The 20,315-nt window shown below is 49.0% G+C and overlaps 2 protein-coding genes across 2 annotated transcripts in view; one reads left to right on the forward strand and one right to left on the reverse strand.

Annotated features, from left to right (window-relative positions):
* Positions 1-3: 3 nt before the first annotated feature.
* On the forward strand, positions 4-841 carry LOC122618983. The gene is made up of 3 exons (XM_043795591.1): positions 4-125; positions 204-437; positions 493-841. Exons 1-3 carry the CDS (start codon positions 54-56, stop codon positions 823-825), a joined length of 639 nt encoding a protein of 212 aa, XP_043651526.1. The 5' UTR covers positions 4-53; the 3' UTR covers positions 826-841.
* An 85-nt stretch (positions 842-926) lies between these two features.
* Positions 927-20,315, reverse strand: part of LOC122618982 (dynein axonemal heavy chain 10) — a 33,135-nt gene continuing 13,746 nt past the window's right edge. The window contains exons 21-46 of the mRNA XM_043795589.1: positions 19,409-19,642; positions 18,860-18,965; positions 18,350-18,470; positions 17,259-18,003; positions 16,678-17,205; positions 16,001-16,159; positions 15,488-15,598; positions 14,034-14,864; positions 13,815-13,907; positions 13,577-13,737; positions 13,164-13,488; positions 11,512-11,700; positions 10,662-11,455; positions 10,236-10,600; positions 7,873-10,178; positions 7,103-7,174; positions 5,923-6,388; positions 5,717-5,859; positions 5,146-5,476; positions 4,949-5,080; positions 3,089-3,300; positions 2,555-2,695; positions 2,270-2,374; positions 2,003-2,104; positions 1,708-1,854; positions 927-1,346 (exon numbers count right to left, since the gene is read on the reverse strand). Coding sequence (XP_043651524.1) covers positions 1,197-1,346; positions 1,708-1,854; positions 2,003-2,104; positions 2,270-2,374; positions 2,555-2,695; positions 3,089-3,300; positions 4,949-5,080; positions 5,146-5,476; positions 5,717-5,859; positions 5,923-6,388; positions 7,103-7,174; positions 7,873-10,178; positions 10,236-10,600; positions 10,662-11,455; positions 11,512-11,700; positions 13,164-13,488; positions 13,577-13,737; positions 13,815-13,907; positions 14,034-14,864; positions 15,488-15,598; positions 16,001-16,159; positions 16,678-17,205; positions 17,259-18,003; positions 18,350-18,470; positions 18,860-18,965; positions 19,409-19,642 — 9,069 coding nt within the window. The 3' untranslated portion in view covers positions 927-1,196. The remainder of the gene's footprint in view (positions 1,347-1,707; positions 1,855-2,002; positions 2,105-2,269; positions 2,375-2,554; positions 2,696-3,088; positions 3,301-4,948; positions 5,081-5,145; positions 5,477-5,716; positions 5,860-5,922; positions 6,389-7,102; positions 7,175-7,872; positions 10,179-10,235; positions 10,601-10,661; positions 11,456-11,511; positions 11,701-13,163; positions 13,489-13,576; positions 13,738-13,814; positions 13,908-14,033; positions 14,865-15,487; positions 15,599-16,000; positions 16,160-16,677; positions 17,206-17,258; positions 18,004-18,349; positions 18,471-18,859; positions 18,966-19,408; positions 19,643-20,315) is intronic.

Below are 20,315 nucleotides of genomic sequence, written 5' to 3' on the forward strand. Positions count from 1 at the left end.
TTATTTCGCTTTTTTAAACCAATTCGAGAGAGTTAGTCCAGGTTTTTTCAACTATGGAGGATAGCGGCATCGACAGCGAGGACAGGCAATCCAACATCTACGAGGATGGGGCCGCGGGACTCCTGGTAAGTACATGGGATCAACAACAACAGCTGAGTGAGGAAAATGCAATTTTTCACGGCTAACGGGTAACGCCAATGCAGAAAACGGCCAGCGGAGCACCCAAGCATATGTCGGATCTGGAGTTTGAGGTGGCATTCAGGGGTGCCGGCAAGGTCTATGCCCCCACGACCATAGAAATCGATGAAGAGGAGGAAGCGACCGGAGGAAGCGGTCGAGGCCACGAGCCACCCAACACATGCCGCATACTGCAGCGCAAACTGGAGCTGAAGGTCGAGCGCGCCCGGCGGAACTACACTCAGTTTCAGGAGGAGCAGGTGCGCTAACCCACTACGTTCAATATGTTTTATACAGTATCCTATCTAACCGCAGGCCACCAAGACGCAGTCGTCCACTCTGATACCGATCAACCGACTACCCATTCCTGGCGAGCCGGAACACAAGCCCCTGGTGGACTACAAATCCGAGAGCAGCGACGAGGCCGAGGAGATCTCCTTCTTTCCGGCCCAGCTGAAGCGGTCCAAGCGACGCCAGCAGAACCACGAACTGACTGACACCTTCAGCATACAGGAGATGACCATTGACTCGGATCTGGAGTCGGACGACAGTGCTGGCACCCAGAATCTCGAGCTCCTGCTGCCCTCCATGAAGACGACCATACTGGACAAGTTCAAGGGCTGCTTCGGATGCTGGCGACGCAGGTAATGCCAGGCGGAGGAGCGGAGGCATATCATCAGGCGGTTCAGGCACAAATCACGTTATTGACAGGCACTAGCAACCTACGTACTTAATAATAATAAACTCCATTGCCACTACAGAGCTGTAAACATAGATTTATTTGGCTTAGTAAATCCATTCGATAAATATTAATCAATACTAAAAGGAAGACGGTCTTTTAATTCAACTTAACAGGAGAGTGTGGCAAGACGTAAACCACAAGCTCCCTCATTAGTTCTCATTTCACTTCTTTTCTCATAAACGTATGTTATCTTCGTGGAAGAACAGCTACAAATATATCGAGTACGAATATACATATAACATTCAGTAATCATCAGTCTTCTTATAAAAGCAAAGTCTTAGGTATCTGTATTCAGGGTGAGACAGACGCCCTGCAGAATCCAGTGACTCAGATCCTCGGAAGTGGCCAAATTAGCCTCGAAGACCAGGCCCACGCCCATGGCGTTCCTGCGCAGCGAGGTCGTATATACCGGGGCCAGGTAGGTATTCTATAGGAACAGGAAAAAAAAAAGTTAGTTGTGGTCGAAACTGCTGAAGACCAAGTTCACGGTCTCTCCCACTTTAAAGCATGTTTCTTTTCCTGCCCAAAAGCTTTTAGTGTTTAAATACGGAAACAATTAGCACAACAGTTTACCCATTAGCTGTAATTTAGTGCTATGCATTTAAACAAATATCAGCGTGACCACGCCCCCGCCACCGTCCAGCGCCCCCTGGCATATACAAGCGCACATTAGTACTTGTCACTGCCAGACGGTAGCTATCCTGGTTATCCTGGCTATCCAGGCTGACCAGCCGGGACAATCCCACACCGCGGACAATCCCACACCTGATCCCCAAATTCGCACTGACCTGCAGCTTGAGACGGTGCGCCTCGATGGGCTCCACGGCGAGAATGGCCAGCTCCTCGACCAGGACCTTGGGATGGGAACGCGCCAGCTGATTACTGGCCATGTCAAAGCGCCCGCCCTCAATGTACAGACCATGCACCAGGCAGCCCTGCAAAAAGTTGAGCGATTAAAATGCAAACAGAATTCCTAATTACGAAATAAGTGCCAGCCCCTGAACCAGAATGGAGTTGGGTCATCGTTTTCCATTTAGAACATCGGGTGGGCCAGCAGTGAATGGACGCATTGTCCCTACTCACCGTCACTGGGCGCTCCTCCACATCGTCGGGGTCCGCAAACTTGGTTACGTAGGTGAAAAGCGTGGAGCGATCCAATGGCCAGGCGTTGCGGCGACAGGCAATCTGAAAGGTTGGGGTAATACACTCAGAAAAGTGGTACAGACAAAGAGAAATGTGAAATGTTGAGCATGCAACCGGGAATAAGAAGAAATGTGTTGTATGATGAGCACTTTTCTCGCAGTGCATATGCGGCGCACCACCAGCAAAGGCGCGACATAGCAGACTCACCTGCACCAGGGCCGTGAGATAACTCTGCGGAATATGCAGTCCCGACAGCCACATGACCAGTGGCTCCCCTGAAAGCGTCCAGTATTTGTATTGCACGGCCCGGAGCTGTGCGAACGATAGATAGAACGGCTGATTAGTGGACACGAACTCACCTTGATTGATTTTGCGCTTAGCTGATTAATGAGCGAGGCGCCTGTGAAAGGACTGCGAACTGTGCACTACGGAAGGACTCCATTTGATCCAACCCGACTGGGACTCGGCTTGGCTCGTTCCAAATCTACTCACCCGCAAGTGCTCCAGCCAGCTGGCCAACTGTTTGCATGTGGCCGGCGCCAACTTGCTCCACGCGCCTGGCAGGAGGCCATTGAACAACGAGTTGGCAATGTTGTCCAGCACATTGTCCATGCCGATTTCGCCGGCAATGGCCTGCGGAGAGCATGCAATTAAATTAAAAGGCACAATGGAAAGGCACATGTGTGGGCGTGACTGCAGATCCCGGGGCCAAGACAAAAGTCCTCCCCGGGTTCATTTGCATTTGTAAATTTATTTTGGCAACAAAATGCAGCCTTAGCTGGGGGCGGCATCTCCCATCCCATGTCCTCCAGATACAGCTCCAGCACCAGCACCAGCTCCAGCCCATGGTACACATTCAAATTTGGACATTGTTTGCTTGGTCGCCAGCCAAGTTGGCAAATGCATAAACAAATGCGAAATGCAAAACAAGGCTGAAGGATTTATGTGCGGCCTCTATTGACAGCCATATACGACTAAGTCCCCCCACAATCTGTGCATGTATATATCCTTAATACTGTTAGTTACCTTGCGGAGCAGCTCCAGCGTCTTCTTGATCCGCACGACCAGCAGATTAAAGCGGTCCAGCTCCTGGAGCAGCACCACACCGGTGGGTGACAGGCTCATCTGGATCTGTTTGCGGATGCGCCACGTCTCGAAGGCGGGGGGCAGCTTCTTCAGTATGCCGGCTGCCACCGAGTCGATGAAGTCGTCGCGGCTGATTCCACCAGTTCCCTCACCTGGATGCACCATGCACCGAAAAAGGGAGAAAGAACGTCAGTGGAGGATTGTGGTGCTGGCAGGTGACGGGACAAAGGCAAGGAAAATGCCGCAGTAATATATGCAGGGCCTGTGGTTTTTCCATTTGCCCTTTTTTTTCCCCTTTTTTCTTTTTTCTGCCACGTCCATTCTCGTCCCTGCATTTCTGTTGATTTTATTAATTTTACCCTTTATCGGGCACCCAAATAGAATTTTTTCGTCCCCGCTTTACTTTTTTGTTGAAGTGTCAATTAGCAAATACTAAAGCTCATGAATATGCAAATTATCGGAATTTTACTGGGAGCTACTCAATAGGTTTTCGAGCATATTGCTGTTTTCCCACTTTGTGGGTTGAAGCTCTGCTTTAACTAATGAATTAAAAATTTACTAATATGCTCATCAATAATCTCTAAAACAATGGAATTGTGCATGATTCAGAAACACTGAATTACAGTTTCCTATTCATGGTAGCGCTTTAAATATTCCCTGCAGCTGAACTTTTTTGGACAATCGTATGTCCTTGCGTATCTTGATTGAAATGAAATGGTTAAACTCGATTTTTAATCAGTGGAAATATTTGTTCTTATTATTACTTTTATTTACACTAAATGGACAATGGAGGGGTGGCGCTCTGCTGTTTACGCTGAATACTTTACCAGGATTGACTTCGGTCGGTGGTGTCCACTTGGTCACTTCGTGTGTGCGAATATATTTAAAAAAATATTCCAAATTGTATATACAATTATTTACAAGGCCACACATATAAAAAATATGCATGTTTCTGAGTGGGTGAATAAAATTGGGGGGCTGGCAGCTGGAAAGTGCACACTGATGGCGGTTTTAACACGTTTAAGTCCGTAACGCAAAATTATCGACTTTTGCGTGACGTTTTTGCCGTTTTTTGGTAATTCTGATGGCGGTTGGTGCGGTGAGGTTTGAACTCGATTCGCTGCGATTTGCGGCAATCCGATGAAAGTGAGTGAATACCAGTGGGATAGGTGTAGTGAGGATACATACATACATCTGTATATATAGTACGAGTATATATATACGGATATACATAGATACATATGCCCGTGCACTGCCCTCCAATCTGACCCGAGCCATGTGGGCTACGTGTGCGGTTCTATTTTAATTTTTAATGTGTGCATTGCTGTTGTGCGCCGGCAATAATGGCGCATGCAATAAAGTTAATTGCAAAACCGCAACTAATTAATTAAATTAAATTAAAAATTCAACATGCCAAAAATACAACATTGCATAGCAGAGAGTGTGCCGGAATGAAAATCAACAAGATAAAATGTAATAAACGGCTGACAATTGGCACACGTTGCATGCAAATTGAACCATTTACCATTGCCCATTTACCATTTACCATGGGTGGTGGCCACTGGCCACTGGCCAGTGGTCATATCTACATTACATTATTATCATTACTTTTTTCCGATTCCGCTTCGAATTATCGGCGGATAGCCGTATGGGGCCAGGCAAGTGCGTTTGATAATCAGGATAATATGTGAGTTTTTTTTTTTTTGTGCGGAATGCTATCTCTCGAGCAGTTGTGCCCGCGGCTGTACGGCGGTTAAATATTGGATTGGATCCGACCAGGATCCTACACCATCCACTTACCCGTCTGCGGCTGCAGCTCAATCAAACTGTTCCAAATGTTGCGTGCCGCCATTGTGTAATAACCGATTTCCGCGTTCGGATGCAAACCAAATACATCCGGCTTGTTGACCAGCGGCAGTTTGTCGATGTGCGCTGTTATCAATGCATTACATATGTAAATAGCTCGAAAATGTGTCCTCCCATCGCCCATCGCTCACCTATGTAGTCCTCCTTCAGTATGGTCTCCTCTTCCGGCAGGCAGTAGTCCACGTTGTCGTCCTCATAAAAGTGGAATACCTTAAACTCATCGAACAGGAAGTCGCCCATGTACTCGTTCATGTAGCAGTTGGTTATCCGCCGGTCAAAGTCATCGATGACCCGTCCTCCATACATCACCTCGCCAATTAGGTATTTCAAACTGTTCCACGGTATTTTCCCAGTGCCACATCGTGTTAGGTAAGTGCGCAGGATTTCGGTGCACACCTCGAAGTCCGTGTCGTTGAAATCGTACGCTATGTTCCAGCCCAGTTTGTCGTACTTGCGACGCTCCTGCGGATGGGAAATGGTTACACAAATTAATCGGAGTGCCTGCAACTGGACGATCAATATCAATTTGCTGCAACTGCTTCTGCTTCTGCTGCTGCTCCATCAATTGTGCAACTTCACTCTGAAAAGCTTTCAGCTGCTAGAAATTAAGAGATTAATAAATAAACAACTCCACACACTCGACCAGCTGGGTTCCTTCTGTAAATAGCGATATCTACGGCTCACTATAACTGGTCCACTTACTTGGACGACGGCGTGGAAGAAGGCCAGCACATAGACCAGTGGTCGGAAAGCCACATGAGAGCAGCTCTCGAGGCGCTCCTGACGCACTTTGAAGTACGTGGAGCGCAGATTGAGCTTGAGACCATTGGGTGGCTCAGTGACGACTGCGAAAATAAAGATTAATTGTAAGCATACTCAGAAATATATATAAGAGGTATACACTTTACCCTTCAGAGACTTCTGCAGAATGCCAATAGGGAACGAGGGCGTGGGATCTGTGGTTATCCACAATCTAAAGTCCGGATGCGGATTCTCGATGCGATCCAGATACTTTTCCAGCTCCCGCACGAACCTGATCAGTAGGTGTCCATTCTGCAGCATCAGCCACATTCCCTGCTTGATGGCACCGTCCAGGAGTCGCAAGGCGGCCTTCTCCTGACCCTGTCCCAGCGAAATGTGACAGAAGTTGGACATGCCGACAATCGAATCCGCCAGTTTGATCAAATCATTTGTGGGATCCGACCCGGCACTCAGTACAAAGCACACGGGAATCGTGCTGGAGGTCTGCTCGTATATGGCAGAGAAGCTCACCACGGGCGGCATGATATAGAACTCATCCATCGTTTCGACGATGTATTGATTTATACTCCTGAAGATGCGATCCACGCGGAAGCAGCGCAGGAACATTAATTTCTGTGGGCGAGATGGGCGAAATCCTTGGGCTTTAGACATTTTAATACACACAAATGACAATGAGCCGACGACAGCTCGTCATCAGTCCTCCATAGTTGGCCAGTAGCTGCTCCATTGTTGCTATTGCTGTTGCTCTTGGGTGTTGCCAACGGTTTCTGCGGTTTCGAGCACAACTCAAGTGCAAATTGGGCTCGCTTCGCTTGGCGCTGGTTTCAAGTGCGACTGCGGGCGCAAATTGCCGCTCATCTAATGGTTTGGAAAATTGATAAAATATGGTAATGCACACAGACACCCAAGGAGACATCCATATATAGGAATACTGCCAGGCATGCTGGCTGACAAAAACAGGCTGCTAATAACTTGAGAGGAAAATGTGCGCCAAAGTTGCAGGACGTAGCAAAAGTCGAGTAAAACTAAACGCCACCCCCCACCCCGAAGTGGTGTCCTTTTGGGGCATGGATATGGATGATGTGGGGTGGGTATGGAGATGGGTTTGTGCCTGGTTTGTACATAATAATCCACTACAAGCGGGCATAAAGTACGAAATCCAATAACGCTCAATGGCAAACGGGCAAGAGCAACAGCAACTACTCAGAAGGAGCATCTGAGCAGGAGCCTGAGTTGGAGGAGCAGCTCCTGGCCAGGACCACTCGAAGCTGAAAGCATGCAAAGCGAGTGGATGAATATACAGCAGCGGCAGGACGCAGCACTTGCCTGGAATGCATTGCATTTGATGTTGTAGTCGCCCGGACATGCCACCTCCTCAGGATTCTCCAAGTCGAACCACTGCACGATGGGCAGGGCACAGGACACAGCACACAGTACACAGGACCGACGACCGAGCACCAAGAGCACAGGACCAGAATCCACAGCACCCAGTTCATGGGCATTCGGATGACGATGGCGATGGCGATAAGTGCAGGCAAAATGAGCGTCGGCAACGGAACGGAAGTCAGTGAATGCCACATGCCAGTCAGAATCAGAATCAGAAGCAGTTTCGTTCCCATCGACCATCCGAGTCCAAGTTGTTGGGTTGTTGGGATGTTGGGATGTTGGGATGTTGGGTCCGTGAGGCGGTGGTTGTTTATTGTTGTAGGGCCATCGCCGTTGTTGTTGTGCATTTTATAGCACCGTCCACAGAACAGCAGTAGCAGCAATTTGATAACGGCATCGGAGTTGACGTTGACGTTGAAGATGATGCACCCAAGCGAGCAGCGGGAAAATCGGAAAAGAAAATACAAAAAATATGGAAAACATGAACATTTAACAGCGTACGGCTGAACCTCCATTGAGGTTCAGAAGCTCTGCATTTTGGGTGCTTAAGTTACGTTTAAACTGTGCATTAAAGGTGGATTGCCCAAAACTGAGAAGGCAACCCATTCTTGAGCATTGGAATGTGGTAATTAACTTTCTATCTTTGACTTATATTAAAATAACTGAATTAAGTATGCCTTTAAATGAGCTTAGAAGAATGTTCAACGCACCTCTTTCCATTCGACAAGGAAACGACCAAAGTGGTCTGGTAAGGTGCCGAAAGTATCTGGGAAATCGAAGGCCAACTTGAGCAGATCCTCCCAGCTCTTCTCACTCAGCCACTTGCAGGGATTGGAGCGCTCGCTCTTGGTTAGGGCAATGCTGCCCTTGATGAAGAAGTCCAGTTCGGATTGCAGCAAAATGCCGTCCCGCTGGGCGAGTTTAGTGGCGATTTGGAAGGAGAAGAGCAGCTTATGCCTTTCAAAGATGCCCGTGCAGCCGTAGCAGTAAACGTTTTCCGTAAGCGTTTTGATGATGTTGTTCAACCGCTTGTTGAGACTAGCATCCGGCACAGCCTTTCGCAGGGAGTAAACGAACACATCCAAATAGGCGGCCAGTGCATACTGGTACATGCTATTCACTGTGGCCATGTCCGAGAGTGCAAAGAAAAGTACAGCTCCACGTTTGGCAGCCGGACGGTATCCATTTCGGAGCACCTCAATGTCCGCCGCCGTATCCGCAGCCAGTTTTAGCTGTTCCATGACGACGCCAGCCTTAGTTTTTGTGTTCTCCAGGGTTTCAATCAGTTCCACATTGTCCAACATGTTGCCCGTCGAAGTGGACAACTCGCGGAGCAGTGAATCCTCCAGCTGCTGCAGCAACTGCTTATTCTCGCTGGTCTGGGCAATCAAGGATTCACGCTGAGCCTCAAGATCTGGACGCTCGGTACCCACTACCACGCTTAGAAGCTGGTCCTCCAAACCTGTCTGGGTTACCGTGTAGTTGATAACTAGTGCCTTGGCATAGACTGCGGGATCGAATTTGGGGTTAGAGAACTTGGTGGTTAAGTAGACCCGGAAGCCCGGATCCCAATCCACCTCCTTGTCACCCAGCATGACGAACTTGCGACCGCCCTGAATACGAATGTTCTTTTGCAGAATGTCGTCAATCACTGGGTCTATATAATCGTCCACATCTTCGAATAGTACAGGATTTCCGTACATAATGGCCATCTCCAGCTGCTTGAGGAAGTCAGAGTCGCTGAATGAAAGTACTTTCAGATTATTTCTGAACTCCCTTTTGCGGATCCACTGTAAGGCCTGCAGCTGAGGATCAATGCAGAGTGGAAAGCGCGAGGCGCGCATGGTGAGGATGCCATTTTGGACGGAAAGCTCGTCGGGCGGCAAACCCTCGTTGCTCCACTGGGAGATCTCGACATCGGTGGTGAGGTAACCATCGATTTTAAATGGTAGCTGTATGGGAATTCCCATGGACACAATGTCTTCCAGCCAATCTTCGAAGACCATCGCCTTGCGGAACTCCCAGGTAAAGGCGCCAGTGTAGGCCAAAAATGAGGCACTGATCAGGCACCCACCGACGCTGTCGATGAGCTGCTGTCCCAGGCTAGCCATCTCTTTGCTCCAGCGGATTAGCTCAGAAGTCAAACCACTGATCAACTTGTCGGAGGCAATCAGACGACGCTCCGCCTGCTGCATCATTTCAGTGAGGGCACGCATCTGTTTCATGGAGGTGGCATAATTCTCGTTCAGCTCATTCAGCTTCTCCTCCAGCTTTTGGATCTCTCCATTCAGGTGATTCAGCAGCTTAATCTGTACTTCTTGCTCTTCGACAAGGAAGTCCAAGCGCTCCTTCTTGGGCTTGACCTCTTTATATACATCGAAGAAGCCGAGCACAGCTCTGACGAATCTAAGTAATCCCGCACCAGCAACGGATATCTTCGCCATATCCTCTAGGTTTCCAGTCTTCATATGCTGTCGGCACGAGGTAATTTGCTTCTGCGTCAAAGCCTCGCAGTCCATCTCCATCAAGCTCTTCAGGAAGTTTACGTCGCTCATCATTCCTTTGGCACTCTTCCAATTGATCTCCTTGTAGCCCTTCAGAATAGCCACGCACTCGCAAACGACTTGCACGGCGGCTGGTGGCGTGGCAAAGGATCGGATCTCAGTGATCTGAGCCTTTTCGAGTTGGGATAGAGCCAATCTGGCCTCCTCCAGCGCCGGCATCGCCTCTGCCAGAATCTCCTCGGCTTCGTCCTTTTCGATAGCAATCTGTTTGCCCTTAATCTCCACCTCAACAGACTTCTCCGATGCCTCGGCCTTCTTGACATTCGCCTTTTGAGTGGACGATTCGATGGTGACCAACATGGCCTCGCACTCCTCGGAGGCGACAGCCACGTTCTTCTTTTGCTCCGTGACAATAATACGCAGTTCGTCAATTTGCACGGAAGCTTCCTCGATTTTTTTAATGCCCTCACCAAGACGCGAACGTTGCTGGGTAATGAATTTCGCCTTTTCCTCTGCATAAAAATATTAGAATGAAATAGATATTATTTCTCTATTGTGGTTTCACGTACCCAACAACCCTCTATAGGTGTTAATATAGTCCAAGTAGTGTTTGGGGGTGACAAAATTGTTGCGCCTTAGCTTGGCCAGATAGTCCTTCGAGTACTGCTGTATTGAAGTATGGACATGGACCACATGCTCCACTATGGCCTCTCGATGGCTGGCCGGAATCAGGCGGTGCTCGGTCAGGAAGAGCTTGGCCACCGCGTACAACGCCTGGCGGGGCCACGGGAACACCCAATCGATGTAGGTACTGCCAATGAGACCCGGGAAGTTTCGACACCGATTGCGCAGCGCATCGCCAGCCGGGGACATACATAGGACCACGTGCAGGTTTTCCGCACAGGTGCGCAGGAAGTAGCCCCAAACAGCGTCTCTGCGATGGAGGAAAATGGGATTAGGCCAACACGAATGATGGTTGATATTCTGTCACTCACTTGGATGCCGAAACTCCATCCTCTTCGGCGAACTTGCGCACTTGATTGACAATGCCATCCTTGTCTTCATCGGGGAACAGGGCTGGCACTTGGCCCACTGTCAGAATATTGTTGATCAACTCCAGGAAGCCCTCTTCTGCTACCTGTGCCCCCGTAAACAAGAACACGACCTTCTTTCGCTTCACGCCCGCTATGGTGTAAAGGATCTTCAGATCTTCCCGGAACGCGGCCTCATTGTAACCACGGGAAATAGTTATCTCGAAGACATCGCATTCGGCGGCAAAGGCGGCCAGACGCGTAATACACTTCTTGCCACTGCCGCCGACTCCAATGAGCAGCACATGTCCACGATTCATGCGCAGCGTGCGATGGACGCGGGTCAGGTGCTCCAGGCAGTCCTCGAACAGGACCAATGTCATTTTTTGTTTGCGTTCACAGTATTCCTCTAGGATCTCCGTGAAAAGGGAGTAAACAGAGTTGTAGTCCAACAGATCCTCATATAAACGGGGCTCAGATTCATTGGTAAAGTTGCGGAAGTCTCCGAAGAGCAGTGGATCGCGCAGGACGTAGTCCTTGAGCGAGAGTATCACCTGAGGTGCCTCTTCACCCTCCTCTTCCTCTTCGCCCTCTTCCTCTCCTCCATCGAAATCAGCCTTGGATGGCTCATAGAGCAGGCGAGCCTGTGCCTCTGCTTCCGCTGCTTCTGCATCAATAAATCCGTGCTCCTCCTCGAAAGATGGAGGAAACCGTTCAGCCACTTCGAGAGCGAGATTTCGACGCACATTGGCAATGTCCTGGAAAACAAGAACACAGGAATGAGTATTGGTATTACAAATGTACTAATACTCACAGTATCGGCTATCAGGCGATCGCATATGATCCTGGTGTACTCGTTGCGCCACACCCTAATCAGGTCCCTCAGGCCCTTGAAGCAAGTGGGCTCGATGAGCAGCAGTCCCGCAAAGATACGCGACAGATCCTTCAGATTGAAGATGTAGTGGAACTTGGAGGGCGTTGGTGGCAGGTCCACAATCACGATCTGGGAATCAGGAAGCAATTAGCATAAGCGAGCCTAACCACACAATGGTCCATGTAACCGGTGGAGCTCACACACCACAGTCCCCCCCATGGACAGCCCACACACAAATCAATTTTATCTCGACTAGCAATATGCGTTCACAAGGGTCGCAGCAAGGACTTTCCACGCCCACTTTTGGGGACACTGCCAAGTTGCTGAATTTACAGCCATTATCGAGCTGCAGTCGCCGCACCAGCAGCGCGCGCTTCTGAGAAACGGCAATTCTATTCAAATAATTCATTTCACTCCATTTCGTGGCGCATTAATATCCTTGCCCTGAGTGTGTAAAGAAGACATACGAACTAGGAGCTCCTCTTGCCCGGTGGGCGCCGCACGGCCAGGGTGAAGGGCAGGTGTAAGTAAATCATTTTTTCGGATATGGAAGGGTCTTGCTACCAGGCTACCACCGAGGCTTCCCTGGCTGCTTGTGGCAATTGCGGCGACAAATGCATTTTTATCTGCACGCAATGAAATGCGATAATATTTTAGTGTCAACAATTGTTAAAAGGACCATAAACTAATGCTCCGGACCCGGTGCCACGCCCACAGCTGCGAAAAGAGCCATCTCTCTACAGTTCAATACTTGAACATAATCAAATTTCGCCCTGAGCTGAGCAGAGCAGCAGCACCAGCACCAGATACAGATACATCTACATCTACATACACAGCCACACCCACACCCACACCCACGGCCGGGAGCGAAGGCCCAGATACAGTCAACTAGGCAGCCGTCGAGGCGGGTGACCATTGTGAGGGCAGAGTGGAGTGGTTCTGGAGTGCAGTGGATTGGTGGTGCAAGTACGGGTGGGTCGTCTACGGCGACTACGGCACTGAGTTGCACTCGAGAAACCAATGGAGCAGCTACGAGATTGAGAACAAGGACGATGGAGAGGACGACCAAGCCCGACGTCGTAGTGCATTACAGACCATTGAATAATTTCCATTTCCATTGTACAGCGAGCCAGGGGGTGTGGCAGTGGGGCGTGGGGCGTGGCAGGAGGTGAGCGGCACGGCAAAGCAGATTATGAAAAATTGTCGTTATTTGCATATGTAAATCGAATTTCATAAAATTTGTGAGAGGCCTTAAAGCATTATTCAGGAATTGATTTCTTCTAGTGAATTTGCACTGAATGCAGTCAAGGTGTTCACTGATATTGAAATAAATTTCAACCGAAGGCAGATAAATAAATGCAGAACAATAAGTCTATTGGGTGTCAGAGAAATATCTTAAATGTCACAAAAATACATTTTATAATCGGTATTTCTGAGGCATGAAATTGGAAAGCCATCAACTTTGGTAACGTTGAGTTCAAAGTGGGGATTTAAGCACATTAAAAACATTATAAACATTAAAAATTAATGTATAAGTACTTTAGAACTCCACTATACATCTTTGTATAGTATTATATAGGGGTTATACTTACCTTGAAAAGTTTCAGTGTCATATGGACAATCATGTCGGCTATAAGCATGTACTGCGGCTGGAAGTTCACAAATTGCATATGGCCCTTGAAGATGGAGGAGTAGATCTGGATGAGGGACTCATCGTTGGGGAATATGATGTTGTAGGTGGAGAACATGCTGATAAATCGGGGATCCACCTCGTTCCTACCGCCGCCCGCTGTTCCCATGGCTGCGTAGAAGGTCAGATCCTTAAACTTCTTCCAGTTGAGATCCTTGTCGCGGTCGTACATTCCGCCGCGTTCGAAGAATAGCTTCAGCAGGGCAATTGGCTGCTGAGTGCCATATCTGCGAGGGAGGAAGATAAGCGAGATGAGATGGAACCGTGAGATGGAATTCGTTTCGCTATCTTGCCGCCGTAACGACATGAACTCACTCATCCACCTGCGGCATGTTCATGTCATCAATAAAGCAGGCAATTCTCTTGCCCATCGGAGGCCCGTACGTATCCTTGGTGCGTTTCTCCACGGCCGCCTCCAGGGTGTGCTGCACATCCAGCGATGAGGTTCTCGATGAAAAATTAATATTGAGTATGACCTGAAAGGGATGCGAAAAGGATGGGGTCGCCATGTTAGCCGGGAACGCGACGTTTGTCAGAGAGATTTTTCAATTACGTTGACACTCGGATTGAGATTGCGCAAATATTGCATGATGGTCGCCGTCTTTGATGTGCCAGCCTCTCCCACAAGCAGAACGGGTCGTTTGATCTGTAAACGGGATTGGAGTTGGAGTTGGAGTTGAGGCAACGCAATCGAAATAGGGACAAACATTAATAAGGCATCTACCCAGAAGCTGGGAGTAATGACATTCCCAAACAGCCAGGCACCACTCACCTCACTCATCAGACTGAGGGTACGATTTGTTCGCGTGTTGTCCACCGTCGGCACCAGGATCTCACTGAACTTCACCTGCGGGTCGTGCGTGTACGGCACCACCACCCATTCCCAGGCCTTCCACACGTTGTCCTTCACGTCCCAGAAGTAGTCGTACAGTGTGGGCTTGCTCTGCGGAAACTGTCCTCCGGAGGCGGGATTCTCCGGTGTGTCCTGCACTAACGGAAAGCCGGATATGCGCTTCATATACTCATCAAAGACAGGCTGATGCTTCTCCACCAGACAAGCGCCCATGGAGCCATAGACCGCCTGCAGGAAGCAGCACTCCAGACTGTCTGTGTTGTAGGTCTGCTGCACCGGCTCATCGTAGTTCTTACTATCCATAACGTAGTTGGGCAGCAGGGCGTCGTAGAGGTTGCAGAACTGAGTCACCATGTTCAGGTCCGTTTGCATTATGACAAGCTTCAGGGGATTACCCTGAGTGGTGCCATCGAGGCCCTCCAGAATAAAGGCTATGGTCTGCGTGATGATCTTCTCAAAGAAGTCGTTGAGCAGTTCCCGCTGAGGCTCCGGCCGGGTGAGCACCCACCGCTGCCAGAACGGACTGTATCGAAGATTTTTCGGATCCACGTACACCATTCCTGCGCGGGAGACGGTAGCTGGAGAGGCGTAGTTCAGATTGCCCACCTCGAAGAGCAGGGCACAGTAGTTCTCCAGACGGATGCGCTCGCCGTTAGCCAAAGTCAGCAGCTTGTTATCATCCATCACCGAGTTCATGTTTTCGATCCACAGAGCATCCACGTCTCCATCGAAGCAGGCGTAGCGTCGCTCCTGTCGGTGAATTGGCATTGGGTTGCATTAGCCTAAGTGCGTTACTCAACGCCTGTCACCCGAGTTCCCGTCGTCACCCAGTCGCCCCCAGTCAGCTTACCACCCACGAGTGATTACTCTGCGGAGCCGAATGAATGAGCTTGGCTTGGATGCGAAACTCAGCAGGGATTCGCTCAATAAAAAATTGTCCGAATCTCATGGAAATACTTTTTTTTACCCTACAAAGTAATAGTCATGTTCCCATTCGGGAAATTTTCGAAGTATCAATTAATTGTAATTAACAAAGCTAATACCTAACCCACCCGTTAAATGGAATTTATTTTTTAGGAAATTACGAACTTGCAGCAAACCCATATACCCCATGTTCAGTTTTTATGCCATCCCGGCTTATTACTGTATGAACGCGATTTCCGCATGAATGATGCGGCGCAACCACCAAGCACCTGCATTGGAGCCCGAACGCGAGACGACATTGAGTGTGGTCGTTGTCGGATGGGGATGCGGATTCGCTGATGCTGCACTTCGATTCCCGGCGGGTTGGCACTCGCACCTGCCCAGTTGTTTGCCATCGTAGCCCCAAAGCCACCTAATCCCACCCAAATAGGCAGCCCCTTTTTACGTACCTCACGCTCGATGGGCTTATTCATTTCACGAAATATATTTGAAAACAATCCATCAATCCAATCCCTCGTTTCCATATCCAAAAAGCCGTATAATTCAATCACGGAGCAGGCCTGCAAATAAAAATATGATCATAAACATGACCGAATACATGCCAATGATGATACTTTCTTAAAGCTTAATGTATGCACAATGATGAAGAATGTTTTGGTTTTCTGTGGACTTCGGTGCAAAGCCTGATTGCTTCGGAATTGCAGTATCAATGTTTTTCAATATTTCATGGAGTAATTACAGTCCAAGCAATTGAACAATTTCACAAGCACTTAACAACTCGGATTGGCCAAAGCGAAATGCGAAAAACAGAAAACAGAGAGAAGTGCAATTTGAAGACAGGACGAGGCCAAAGGACATGCACCTAAGCTCATAAAGGGCGGTGGAAACTAAAAGTGCCCGCAGGAGGAGGCAATTTGTGCGCTTGTCTAAATCTGAGGGGATGGCGCCATGGGTCCACTTACCTTGGGGTTAAGCACAAGGCACTTGGTGGGCAGGCCCATGTGGGTCTGCGCCTTGATCAGGGCATTTATGACGACAGTTTTCCCGCCACCTGTAGGGCCCACCAACATGGTCGAGTGCCTGGTCATCATGGTCTCGTACATTTGCACTACTTTGTCCTCCTGCCAACCAGCCGGCCAGCCAGCCAGCCAGCCAGAGTTTTTCGAAAGGACGAAGAAGGCGTGGCCATTGTAGGGATTTAGTTGTCATAAATGGTGTTGCCCGGACGGGAGGAACCGAGCCCGGGTGACATCGCATGTCCAGCAGTTGTCCATTTCCGGCAGGAGGTGGCCGACATTTGCGCAACATTTTGTTTGATGAAAGTGGCAAGGATTTTGCCAGGAGTTCGAGAACAGCGTGCATGGAGGAGAGAATGAAGAAATGGAAAATTGTATTAGTGAAAATTGTCAGCAGTTGTTGGAGAAGCAAAGTTGAAGTTGGACGTGGGCGGTGGGCGGTGGGTCACCGTAGAAGCGGGGGCAAAATGCTTTGTAACATTTCCTTCATTTGCGATTATGCGACATGGCGCAATTTACAAAGTGTCAAAGTGATGGCCGCCAGGAGAGTGACACGGCTGACTATGGGTTGATGCCACTGTCAACACGGCAGTGACAGGGCACAAACCAGTGGACAGACGCACCTGATCGGGCAGCAATATGTAGCCATCGTTGACCAGCACATGACGCACGGCGGCATTGAAGTCCGGATAACCGATGCGAGGGCAGTCGATACCAGGAAACAGATCCTTGATGAGTCCCAGAAACAATGGCACATCCTCGAACACGAATTTCGGAAAGTTCATGTCACGCAGTACTCGCATCAGAACCACTGCCTCCGGTAGATCCTCCGACTGCCGCTTCATCACGCCAGCCATTCGCAGCACAGAGTTCAGGGATCTCAATCCCCAATCGTAATGGCACTGCTTCGACAGCTGCGCCTGCGCCAGGGCGTACAAAACGGTCATCTTCTTGGCCAACACCTTGGCGGTAAGGAATCCATCGGAGAACAGAGAGATCAGGCAGATCAGCTCTAGATCGGGTTTGATGCAGGTCACGGGGCGGAACAAAGCCTTAACGGACTCCGGCAGCTCCGTGCGGCCAGCGTAGCCAGGATTCATGGTCACAAACACGCCGCACTTGGGATCTAGATGGATCTCAACGCCTTCAAACTGAAAGAAACCATTTTTAAACAGAGTAGATGACTAATCTTATAGCTACATACCACAAACCGATCCAGTTTCCTGATCAAGCCGTTTCTGATGGTTTGCAGCTGGGTTGATATCACACTGAGCACCGAGATGTCGATACGATTGAACTCGTCGAAACATCCCCAGGCACCGCACTGGACCAAGCCGGACAGTATGGTGCCCACAGCCCGGTAGTCCATGCCCTCGCCGCAATTGGTGACCACACAAAGCAGGCCCATGGCCTTGGCCAGATCCTTAACCGTCTCTGTTTTGCCCGTTCCAGCTGGTCCAGCAGGAGCACCACCCAGATTCATGAGCAGCGCTTGGGTGATGGTTAAGTAAATACGATCCGTGAGGGGCGTAATGACCAGGCGTCCATTAAGACCCATGTACTCGTAACCAAAGTCAAAGCTGCCGGAGCACTGGAGCACATGCAGATTATCGTAGAACTTCATCCAGTAGAAACGGAGCTGGCTTTCCCAGCTGAATTCGCTGGCATCCAGGACATTGTCCCGCACAAAATTGTCGATAATGTCCCTCGCATGGACATCCACTGTGCACTGGGCCTTGAACTTGAGTCGATCGTTGCGGGAGAGATTGGAGCGCACCTTGAGGACCAGCTCCTCGATCTGGTAGTTGTTCTTGCCCAAGAAATCCTTCATCGCCCGCATGTTGCCATGATTCTGGGCCTGGTCGAAGGCCTCCTCCACCTCGGCCGTCCACCAGACTTGACTGGCAGCCAGCCCCACCATTCCCTGGTAGTTCATTAGCCAGTCGGGCCTGCGGACACAACAAAGTCGAAATCGAAAGTGCCCAATGACTGTCAATTTAATACAATTGGCCATAAATATGCCAGGCCATGCGCCCCACGGCTTAAACAAAATAATAAATCGCGCGAAATGACAAAATTATACAGTCGCGACCGGAGTGGGAACTGGATGAGAGTCGGAGCAGTTGACTTCCCGCAATGTAAATCGCCGGCCATAAAAGGAATTGGCTGCCGAAGTGTCACTCTGGTACCCACCCGAGGAGTCACTCTGCCCTTCGCCGTCAGAAGGATGCGAAAAGGAAGCGGAAGGACCGGGGCATTAAATATGTTTTATGCCCAGCTGACGGCGGCACTTACCTTGAAATTTGCAGATCTGTGCCAAAGTCGTAGATGGCCGTCTTGTTTATGAAGCGGTTGGAGCGGCGCATTTCGTCCAGGACATCGTTCATCCAGTACTCCACGCGTCCTGCTGCCCGAGCTGTTATTCATCGCACCCGGAGGAGGAAGAAGCAGGCGAAAAGAAAAGACAATAACCGCATAAATAAACCCCAGTTGCCAATATCAATAAGTGTTATACAACAAACAATAAAGCAACAACAATGGCAGTAAGAACAGAGGAGCAATCATCCCCAGCTTGGCTGATGGGCCCATGCCGATGCCCAAGCTCATGCGGATGCCCATCCCAATGCGCTGCGATGCGATACGATGCCAACTGCGACTGGCTTCAAATTAATTAAAAGAAATTGGCCAGCCGGCAGGCAGCAGACAATATTGCCATAAAAAAGTTCAATTTTAAAATTGGCAATCAGTGCGTGGATGCTGGATTGCCCCGAATCCGTTTCCCCAACGGAATGGAGCAGTACCTACCAGAGTTCCGGAACTCCATGACCTCGCCCTCGCTGGAAATCATGCCTGTAACAATCGTCTGGCTGCCCTCCTTGACCAAGCGCAACGACTTGATATTGTCGTACATCTGAAAATTGCAAAATCAATGCAAACGGAAAGGGGGCAGGGAGAGGGAAAAATATATATATTATTTATAAGCCAAATAAATTCATAAAAATTTACCACGGCTCAAGCGTCCCAAAACGAAACGTAACGAAACGAAAACCAGAGCCATGCATGTGTTGCAGAAATTGGCGTAATATCCGCCATGGACATTGGCCAGAACGAATAAACAGTGACATTAACTTTTATGGCAAGACTCTATAGCATATACATACTTACATGCATGCATATACATATACATATATATGTATATACACACACGCCCCGTTGTACATAAAAATAATGTCACTGGCAGTTTGGCAAATCTGTTGTTGTCACCACCAAAAGGCAGCACACCCACCAACTTGAAGCCAGATCCTGAACCCAAACCCAAACCCAAACCCAAACTGAAACCCACCCGATACCCACCTTAATGATGTGGTTCTGCACTGCAGATGGCTCACTGCTGCCCAGGATGGAGAGCAGCTCATCGGTGGATATGAAATAGAAACGCGGAAAAATGCGACGCTTCGAGTCCAAATATTCGTTTAACGACTTCTGACAATTTTCCAAGCCAATGCCCAGGCCCTGTATTTCCACTAAGCGACCGGGCACTGTGCAGAATGGCACCACTAACGGATTTTTGGCACAATCGACCATGATCTGCAACGAAAGATGGAGAGCAAGATGTAGCAGGGGGCACGAAGCAGGAAGCAGGAAGCAGGAACCAGGACGCGGCATCGCCAGTCGAGGCAGTAAATTATTATGAAAGGCAATGAGCGCAACGACCAACCCAAATACAATCAAACATATTAGACGAAAGTGGGAATGGTTATGGTGCACGATATATGGTATTCGCATACTCTACGTTTTGCTGTTGGGATTATAATTTAGTCATTAGGAGGTACCACAACATAGAATGTATTTTATGCATGCGTCTAAAACAATCATTACTTCCGGTTAAATGTAATCCCTGAAGTTTCTATAATGCTTACACTTAAAACCCATCCAAGAATGCAAACTCTGTTGCTTCAAGCTGTGGAACAAACTAAAAGCAATACTCCAATTGTGTACAATAATTTTAAGCCTGAGTGGCACTACAGCCCAAAACTGAAGGATCTTAATTCGGTCAAGTCAAGTGAGAGGCCCTCCCATTCGAGAGTGTATGGAACTTAACACGAATGTCGAGAGCAAATCAAAATAATAAATCATTTCACAAATGGCATCAAATATGGCGGCAAATGTTGCAAATGAAACGTAAAGCAAACGAAGGAAGGAATCCAGTGGCTGGCAAGGTTAAGTGAAGTTAAGCGCCAAACACAAACACAAATCTATC

The sequence above is a fragment of the Drosophila teissieri genome, chromosome 3R, assembly GCF_016746235.2.
Source record: "Drosophila teissieri strain GT53w chromosome 3R, Prin_Dtei_1.1, whole genome shotgun sequence".
NCBI lineage: Eukaryota > Metazoa > Arthropoda > Insecta > Diptera > Drosophilidae > Drosophila > Drosophila teissieri.